At 36.6% G+C, this 10,841-nt stretch overlaps 1 protein-coding gene across 1 annotated transcript; it reads left to right on the top strand.

Moving 5' to 3' along the window:
• Positions 1-1,287: 1,287 nt before the first annotated feature.
• On the top strand, positions 1,288-8,548 carry LOC113225851 (integral membrane protein DGCR2/IDD-like; the record flags this gene model as incomplete). Its single annotated transcript, XM_026458301.1, has 2 exons — positions 1,288-1,436; positions 8,004-8,548. Coding segments are annotated over 2 exons (353 nt in total), but the record flags the coding sequence as incomplete, so codon positions are not given.
• Positions 8,549-10,841: the final 2,293 nt, after the last annotated feature.

Below are 10,841 nucleotides of genomic sequence, written 5' to 3'. Positions count from 1 at the left end.
CGAAACATACTGTTTGGCGTCAGAAATAGATAAGGTGGCAGTTTTTCCCTGGACGAACTCTTTCACAAGGAGATCTACTGCTACTAAATAATAAGCTATCGACAAGATTGTTATAATTATTAATACAAAGATCGAACACTCAGAAAAAAATCCTTCGATCCTTTTTCTGAGTGTTCTAGTGGAGTAATTTGACATAAAAACAATTGAATATCAATTCAATAACAATGTAAATACAATGAATAGCGACATCTCTAGCCAGGGCTGGTAGGTGTAAAGGTATCTAACTGGGTGACGAAATATCATAGATTTCTCATAGATGGCGCTACGGCTAAAAAGTCGTTGAAAAGCCAAATACGACGCAAGCACATAGAAAAATTCGTGACGTCCGCCGGTTCGTTCCGTGGCTCAGTTGGTATAGCGTCTGTCACGGTAGGCTAGAAGACGTCGGTTCGAATCCGGCCGGATAGAAGGTATTTTTTCTGAGTGTTCGATATTTGTATTAATAATTATAACAAACTAGTGTTATAATTGCCTCCTTGGCCCAACGGTTACCATGCTGCCACGCAGAGGTCCCAGGTTCGATTCCCCGATCGGGAGAAATATTCGTAGGGCCTACATTTATTTCTCTCGTGAGTTTGGGTGTAACTTGTGTCTATGTGTGTGTCCATGGCATCCGCCACACAGGGTTTCCCTACTGCGAGGCTATTTTGAGTGTGTCCTCTATTATTATTATTATAGAGGAGTAATTTCACATAAAAACAATCGAATATCATTTCAATAAAAATTTATCGACAAGATGTTTGTACGGAGTAGAAACAAGGACACTAGCCCCTACATTATGTAAACGGTTTAAGATTTCGAGAATCGTGTCTGGACAAAATTACATATTACAACTGTACGTATTAGTTGATTCTTTACTGAGTTGTTATAGCCGAAGCCTTAATTCATACCCAATTGTTAGGTTCGATTATCTTGATAAAACTAGTTTACTAAAGTAAACCCTCTACAATCTAATCTGGAAAGGTATAGGTATACTTATATAATAAGAATGGGTGCTTTCATAAAAAGTTTCTATCTATAAAGGAAAATTAAAGACATAATAAATAAAACACAACTTATTTATTTACAAAAACAGAACACTAGATACATACACTTTGTATAACTGCAGCAAAAAAAAAAAGGGACAATAACTCCGCAGTGTTTGAAAAACGCAGTGCTTTCCCAGCTCTGATTTTCATTTACTAGTTAGATTCCACCAGTCATTCTAACAAATAACCTTGTCGGCAGCGTGCGTAGAAGAAGAATGCATAGACTGGGAAGGCAAGTCGGTCCCACACGGGCTCCTGTACGTGCCGGGCCCAGGGGTTTGCTCACTCTGCGTGTGCTACCACTCGGAACCCATGTGGTGCAAGGCTATCTACTGTGACCCGCCTTATGTAAGTATTAAAAATCTTAGGTACACTCTTTTAAGATGCATTATTACAAACATAAACTGTTTACGACGTATTTATAGTCGAGTCAAAAGAAAGAGCAATTTCTCGGATTTGTAAAACGAGCGCAGAGCAACATTTTAAACTATTTCGTGTTCAACTGTAATTAACTACGAAAGTAATTTAAACTACGTATTCTGAAATATTGGCCATTACGCGGATTCTATTAGCATATCTTAGTAACTCAGATAAAACGCAACAGCGCAGCACGAATAAAAGACCAACCACAGTGTGTCGAATCGGACTAAGCTGGTCAGAAAAAGATAAATATTCATGTAAAAAGAGCAAAAACGATGTTTAACGCAAGCCATATGCGCAACGTCTCTTTCGCTCTATGCATAGACATATTTTTTTAACCAGCTCATTCTGATTCCGCTGTTATAACTGTTACTCTAGTTAACTACGTTAAAAACACAGTTCAAAGTCAACGTATAATGATGTATACCATTAGTAAATAACAATTATAAAATAAAATAAAAATCTTTTATTTCGGACCACAGTAATCCATATAAATTAGTAGGTTAGTAACATAACAACTTATAACTATGTTAGTTATTAGGGTTAGTAATTACATAACTAAAATTAATAAAATTAAAAATAAAATGAGACTGTCGGCTGTCCAAGCGGCTCACCGATTCGCACGCAGTATATGCAATTCGGTGAACCTCTGGAAAACTGCTGCATCCATCCTGTTTGCAATTAGCTTTAGGATCTTGTTATTGCTTCCCCTCACCCTTTGTACCACCATCAATTTTACTTCTTCTGTATGAGAGTTGTACGATGATACATAAAGATTTCTCAAATTGAAATCTATTTATTATTTTTATGATACACACCTGTGTAACCTTATAAAAGGGTTACAAGAATGCATTTTGGAGCATTGTAAGAAAGAAAGAAATAACATTTATTCGGCTATTCACAAATGGGGAAGCGTGGGGGAATGGGAGCCTACTAAGGAAAATTAATAATAAGTCTGCAATTTTTATTTTTATTACTTATGAACGTACGTTTCACATATCTGGGTACTAGATAATCACAGAAAAAATATGAAACAGAAATAATAATATTTGGTTAAAAAGAAAAAACTAAAACATGTAATTCGCTCCCATTACCCCACAGTTCGGGAAATGGGAGCCGTTAAGAATCCCGTATGTCAAATGGGAGCCATTATACGTAATCAGTCTGAAAAAAAATTAAAGTAACAAAATGTATAAGTTAAAAAGTAATGAAAATAAACAAGAAAGAGTTACATGAATATCCAATGAATATTGCAATGGGATAAGGAGAACCAAATAGCTCTCATTACTCGCGTAACATCATAATTGAAAAGGGAATAAAACAGTAAAAACATTTCTATTTTTATTGTGATTTCAAGCATAACTTCTAAAAATTGATAGATATGGTGACATATCTAGTGTAAATACAATGTATACTAAAGACATTCTAAGAAGATCCTTGCGACAGTACATTTGACGTTTGTCATAGAGATGAGGTAAAGTCGAGATTTTTATTATAGTGTATTCGATATTTGAAGCAAAGATTGTCTGTATAAAAGTTTGAATTATGATGATCGTCAGATGCAAATTTTAATTTAGATTTTCTCATTTCTGTCAATTTATAGTATCTATGCATTTTAATGCTTACCTGGGATGATGAAATTTGGCAACCTTTATAAGCGCGGACCGAAAAACACACAACCATCTCATACGACTAAACGGGGTTCTACGGGAGCGACGGGACTCGAATCTTGTCGAACGTTAACGAAGACATAGGAGTGCCGTTTGCACAAATACGAGCATTGGGAAAGTCCAGTTTTACACCGCTCTCATTACCTACGGGCTTCCAATATCCCACGTTCCCCTAATATTAGAATATAATAACTAACGCAAGACCTTTGAAATCACAAAAAGAAGATAACAAATAGATTAAAAACTAAAGTACACAATAACTAATTCAAACAACGTTTTGACCCGCAAGTGAATGTAAATTTCGAGCGTCATACATTTTTCGAAACATACCAAAACCTAGTTTAGTTTTACAATACATAATTTGTTTCATATTGTATTACATATTTATTTAAGACTTTCACGTCACATGCAGCTTCCTGGCATTGACAACATCGTACAATATTCACACTTAAAACCATTGAAATAAGCACTATCAACTTCTACCGGTCCACACTGAAATAAAATTTATGTTCTGAAACACAAAGTTGTATTTCTATGTGGCGCTTAAATTACGAATAACTTGGAATTTTCAAAATACCTCCGTTCACTACACCGTTTTATTGTTATAAACGAAAACTTGGAGTTTATGTTATCGTCTTCTTACTTCTTGTACATCTTTGTAACTATTGATACAATATAATAAGAGGAAGTAGAGCAACTCCCGCCGTAAATATCATTTCACTCACTAATACACTTCATTGAGAATGACAGTGACAAAAAGCAATATTGTGATGCAATTAAAGTACTGAAAATTGTGATAACTGCGGTTTCTTACTCAACGAAGATGTTTAAATGCTGTTTTTGCAAACAAGCCGACGTTTCGGGCCCTTTGGGACCTGTAAAGGGCCCGAAACGTCGGCTTGTTTAATAAAACAAATGTACGCGATTTAAATCCGGAAAAATAGTTTCATTTCTTATAAAAAGATCTTACAATAAACAAATAAAAGGATCTGTACGAGATTGATTAGACGACACTTGGCTAGGAAGTAATATTATTTAAGAGCTGTATAAGTAAATATAAGACTTTGGAGCAAGTAATAATGTTAAAATGTCGCAGTGGTTGAAATTTACCAAGGTGCATAATTTTAGAATATAAAAATTTTATCTTTAGTATGTGAAATAACTTCTGTAATCTGTCGAAATAAACAGTTTAAAATTTAAATTTTCTTAAATCAACTAACCAGCGTAGATCTGTCTCAATCCAGTACTATATTAGTCTTAATGCAAAACGACACTAACCAAAAAATTACGATATCCTTCACGGAGTTACTCGAAACCACTTTATTTTTGTTTAACTGTAAATTGTTGGCTTCACTGAAAATCAGCGTAACGAGATGTTTCCCTACGTCTCGTTACAAATAAGCTGAGTGGAGACCTTTTTGGTACCATCTTAAATATAATACTGTTTTATTTTAAGTAAATGTTACAATAAGGTTATTTTAATTTTTGTTTTTACGTTCTATTTGTATTATGGTTACCAAATAAACTATTTTTCTTTCTTTCTTTCTTTCTTAAATTGTTTCACAACTCAGCGATCTCTGTCACTATAAAAAAAGTCAGTATCGCGCTGTCTCCTATACACACTCCCCTTACACAGCATAACGTCATTACGTCATGTAGCAAATTCTAGACAAACAACGTACACGGGGGTTTTTGCATTATAAAATTCGTGCTCTCAAACCCAAGATGGCGTTAAACATTAAAAAAAGTGTTTTTTTTAATAGTGACGTTGTCATTCTCAGTGTGCTATAAAAGCGGAAGTAGAGCAACTACCGCCTGTTCGGCGCGTAAATGTAACTTCACACGATGCGTAGAGTTGTTACATTTTTATTATCGCTCTTATTGCATGACTGTAAAGATTTTTCTGACTGTCTCATGACAGCTCCGCCACCAATGAGAAGGTTTGATAGTCGGCTTAGAGTCGGCGGCGCAGCGGTGGCAACCGTTAGTCTTGCGCAACGGGAAGTGAGCGTGCCTACAGCTCCGGTACCTATCTGAAAAATAGTGAGGGTGCTGTACGTGCACCCGGGGAGGCACTAGCCTTACAGAGAACAGGATGAAGTGCGTGTAAAGGTGCTGATCCAGAGTTAGTACCTGACTTAGATGGTCACTGTGCGAGCTCGCTTGCACAGGTCGTAGTGGCCTTCCCGCATAACCAAGAGGGGCGAGAAGAGAGGGGCATTAGAAACAAAACTTATGTAGAAAGATATGGGATAGTCTCTTGCCGATTCAGCGTTAATAAGTAAGGTAACTCCTTAAAATACCTTTGCAATAAACTTACAACTATACAACTACCAGTGATCAGAAGGCTAGCAAGTACTTATGCCAAAGAATAAGCTTGGCCGTCCAAAATGGTGTTGCCGAAATGCATGACCAAAACGAGACTAACCCAGTCTGTTCTTGATCTGGCGTCAGTACACCTGATCTGCCGTCCGTTAACTAAAATACGCCTAAGTGATAAATGGTGATATATCCGTTTTTAATAGCAAAAGATTGAGCACACAATTCTCTTTTAAAAAGTTAAAATTAGTTAACGTATTCGACTATCGCGTTTTAGTCAGCGGAAAGCAGTGATCTTGATATTGTAGATTCAGACTTTGTGTTGATCCTGTGTCAGTAAACCCTGTGACAATGCAACCTCTTTCATCGTCATTCCACCTTTTTATTACCCTTTTCTCTGGTTCCTGGCCATCTATTAATAAATTTTGAATCGTTCTATAATTCCTTTTCTTCGTCATTCTTACTTTCTCCATTCCGTCACCACTCTTGACAAAATTTTAGAAGCGAGCACACGTGCTCGACATCATATCAAGTTCTCCTAAGTAAGTTCCTTTTTACCATGTCTAACGTGAATGTTATTAGAGTAGGGAGTGTTTTTATATGATTGTTCCTGTGTTAATATCGTTATTTTGTTTTGTTACAGCCTTTACTTTTACATTTATTCTTTTTCCTGTTCTTTACGTATTCCTATTTTACAATAAATGATGTGTACCGAGCCTTTAATTTCATTAGGTTTTCAAAACTCTCGCCCACAACGCCAGTGTGGTAAGAAGTAAGAATGACGAAGAAAAGGAATTAAAAAACGATTCAAAATTTCAATGTAGGTGGCAAAGAACCTGAGAAAATGGTGATAAAAAGGTGGGACGACGATGAAAGAGATTGCATCATTGGTATTGGTCTTGGTATCGCAGATTAAGTCTTGGTCTATCTCGCATTTACATGCACACAATACTGAGTTTGGGCAACACTAATCCATATAGTGTTGCCCAAACTAAATAAAAATAAATATAGGGATAAATAACTTTGCCTCCTGTGCATATGACTCAATGTATACGATCCTCGATAAAAAAAATTATCTTTACACCACGCATTAGTAACCTCAATGAGGCAACAGACACTGTTTCGAGTCCAGTCTGATCGAGAGAATTTTTCTTTATGTTTGTTCATGTGTGTACCAGTAATAATAGATGAAATAAATGTTAAAAAGTTTGCATTTTTTTAATATACCTACTGTGACGGTGTGACCTCCTTACATCTTTTTATCGCCTTTCTCCGGTTCCTGGCCACTCGTATTTAAATTTAAATTTTGAATTGTTCCATTTTGAATTGTTCCAATTGTTTTTTAACTGCCTCCGTGGCCGAACGGTTACCATACCGAACTGCCACGCAGAGGTCCCAGGTTCAATTCCCGGGCCGGGAGAAATATTTGTGTGACCTACATTTATTTATCTCGTGAGTTTGGGTGTAATTTGTGGTTGTCTATGTGTGTGTCCATGGCACCCGCGACACAGGGTTTCCCTAGTGCGGGGCTATGTTGGGTGTGTGCGTTATTATTATTATTATATTATTATTCATTTCCTCACATTCTGATTTTGTTCGTTCCATCGCCACTCCCTGTTCGATCGCGCGGCAGCGAACACGTCTTCTCTTCTAATTTTTTTGAGCCGTTTTTACCAAAAATCACTTGTACGATAAACATTTTAAAGAACATAAATATTTATAAAACTGGATTTATTACCACAAGTTTCTTACCTCTTTTGAATTCTGAACGTCAAACTACTAAGCAAGATTATGGAGGCGCGCTGGCTGCGGAGACGACTACTCTCCCGACAACATTATAATCAACAGAACTCCACCAGCACCAGCAGCACCCTCACACTACTATATTATTACAGTCTGTCTTTTTTGACGATAGAGTAAAATTACAAATGCAGGGTTTCCAGTTTTCATAAAATTTTAAATAGTTATGTAGTTGTTGTCGATAGTTTTATCGATAGATTGTAAAAGAAGGTAAATTTTTGCCGAAAATGGCTGAATTGTGAATGTACCGATGTTCTAATGATTAACAATTGCGTTATTGCCTTCTTTATTCTTATTGCGACAGTTAGCCTACTAGTATCGAGGTCAATTTTTATTCACATACATTTTAACAAAATATTGAACTAAAATGAAAAACTATAAAATGTGTCTCCTCTTTGATTTTTCATAAACATAGTCCTAAATGCAGTGTATGTATGTATGAACTTACAAAAATGACAATTCAAATGAACTTGTGCTCTGTAATTGGATGAATAATGGGTCGATGATGATTCCAATGAAACAAGTTCGGCTATCTATAAGCGTGGCCAATATTCAGTCGATAGTCGATAGAATGTTTATCGTCTGCAATCACTGGCTGCTCGCAAGCGAGCAACACTTTTGCGCAATAAACTGTCATTTTACTCCGTCTTCAAAAAACAGAGACTATAGCTTTTATTGAATGCTTAAAATAATTCTTTTCCGGCAGTTCTGCAAGAATTTCCGCAAAGGCGAGAGTTGCTGCGAATTCGAATGTCTCGACCCTCCCGGAGAAGACACAAGGTACCAGGAGAGGCAGAGACTGCGAGCCCTCATCCTCTCGGGCAACTCATCAGCACCCCACGTAGCGCCCTCTGTGGAGCTGAAGGCTGGCATCAGTTTGCTCGCCATGGCCGTAGCTAGAATCGTATGAGACTTGTAAAATATAGGTTTTAAAATTTGTGGATGGATATCGTTGATTGCGAGTGACTGATGCTTTGTTAATGGAAGTAATACCTGCCCGGGTTTCCACGAAAAGGGTAGAAAAAAATATGTGAAGTAAATAGGGATTTTTTTTTATTTTAAGGGCTAAAGAAGCGCTGCAGCGCCACTGTCATGACATTAGCGATGGCCGATTGTTACTAAATAAAACATCGAATAAATCGATAGTTGCACCTATATTCGATTTTTAATTTAATCGTCTTTACAGAAAAATAATCGAATATAGTTATTACTAATTAAATTTCCGGTGTCTAAAAAGAGGTCCTCTATACTATGGTACGGAATCTGAGAAAAAAAACGATCCTATTACCTAGTTAGTACCAATCGATCCTGTAACTAATTTAATATCTAACAATCAATCCTGTTACTTTTGCGATAGTAACTAATTGATATCAACCATCGAATTATTTCGATTATGTTTATCGAATCGAATAATTCGATTTTTTTTAGTAACTATCGCCCATGGCTACGTGACATGCGCGCGCCTTTTTTGCAATAGTAACAATTAATGAAGTAAGACGTAACGAGCGGCTGCCACACGATGTTTTCAAGTTTAAAGTGTCTTAGGTATTTAAATATTTGTCAATGTTTTTCCGCTAAACTAACAAAAGAACAATGTAATTGATGAACATGATCTTTAACTATTGTATACCTACTGTTCTTATTCATATTATCACTTACTTTTGTTAATGCGAGTTTAGCAATATTTTTTGAAATTTCACGAACCAACGAAATCAAATCAATCAACGTCAAGGAACTAACCACTCGGGTAGCGGTCAGTATTAATCAATCAGGATTGATGAGTTTCGTATTAGTTAAATTTTAAAAAATATTCAAAAATGGTCGCTGCAAAACAAACGGCTGAAAATAGAGCATGAGGAATACGTTTATCAATAGTAACATGTTTTGGAAAGATTTCGCAATTTAATATTCCGCTCAGGCTGAATCGAAATGACGTCACACAGAAACATTTCTTTTGCAGACCTCATTTAAATGTATATTTGTGGCGGCGAATAATCGCAGAAAAGAAATAAGAAGAATAATTTTAGTACTCGAATGGTATTCAAATTACAGCCTTATTCTATTAATCATAGCAAGTACAAGGTGAAAGTCTTTGTCTACTTTGTGTTGCCAGCTTACGGCACTATGGCGTCTTGGCTCTCTATTGGCCTCATATCAAGGTCAGTTAAAGATGTGTTCTGTGACCTACGGCTCTGAGACGTGGTCATTTATCACTTACTATGGGCCTCATAAGAAAGTTCAGCCACTCAACGAGCTATGAAGCGAACAATGCTAGGCATTTTTCTACGTGATCGAATTAGAAATGAAGAGATCCGTAGAAGAACGAAAGTGACCGACATAGTTCAAAGGATTAGCAAGTTGAAATGGCAGAGAGTTTTTGAAACTGACGGTCGTTGAAGCAGAAAGGTAACCGATGGATGCACGTCGCGTCCGACCGGCTAGTATGGCAATCTTTGGGGGAGGCCTATGTTCAGTAGTGGACATTTCCCGATTGATATATATGATAATGATAAACCGACATAGCCCAAAGAATTGTCAAATATAAGCAGCAATGGTCGGAGCACATTGCTCGTAAAACAGATGAAGAAAAAACAGTGTGGGTAGGCCGATTCCACATGCTTAAAGGTAGTTTTCCACTGACGAGGCGAGACGAGTATTGAAATTTGTATGCGAAAATTTCAATGTCTCCTAGCCCATCTTCGATGGAAATAGTCTGGACTGACGAGGGTGGGTGAGGCGAGAATTAAAATATTTGTTGATGTAATATTGAACCGTATTGCTGCCTACGTAGAGTATTATACTCTGCAACGGCAACACTCGCCGCGTGCTCGCGCGAGATTGAGGGGTATGTACGATTTGAGATTTAAAAAAGAATAGGTGGTTTCATCTCATTCTTCTTTACTTCAGTCGCGTATTTATCGATAGATGAACTGATCAGCACTGAATCTTGACTATCCATAATCACAGTGCGAGTAATATTATTAATTTAATTTAATTAACGATTTTAGTGAAAACAGGCCGGCGAGATATTAATTCTTGTCTCTCCTCATCTCGCCTCGCCGGTGGAAAACCACCTTAAGAGTGATGTTACCAAATAATATCTTGAAACTTCGCTCTAAGTGACAGGATTGCGATCCTTGTCCATCAAAATAATGTAGTCACTGTTTATATCATCAGGTGTTATATCCTTTCGTTTTCATTGTAAACCTTGTGTCCTCCAGCTACGGTATATTTGAATTTAACAAACGTAATAAACTTTTGGACCAATTTTATGTAACCAAGTAGCAATCATATATTTTATTTCTCTATAATTTCCATGTTCAATGTCGCGTGTCCACTAGGCTAGATTTATAGATAAAATAACCATTATAATTTTGTTTAGTTTTAACCGTTAGATTTTTTCGTAAATAAGTGACAATTTCATAAAGAATCGTAGTTTTTGTGGATATTTCTAGACTACAAAATGTCTAAATGTTACCTGCGTTTCAAAAGATTTACCTACCTAGGTACTTGGTGCTCGATATGTAGGTACTTAGTCGATTAA

This window comes from Hyposmocoma kahamanoa, unplaced genomic scaffold (assembly GCF_003589595.1).
Source record: "Hyposmocoma kahamanoa isolate Upper Pololo Valley unplaced genomic scaffold, ASM358959v1 176229, whole genome shotgun sequence".
Classification (NCBI taxonomy): Eukaryota; Metazoa; Arthropoda; class Insecta; order Lepidoptera; family Cosmopterigidae; genus Hyposmocoma; species Hyposmocoma kahamanoa.
Note: the sequence above shows the minus strand (reverse complement) of the source record. Positions and strands in the feature narration are given on the sequence as shown.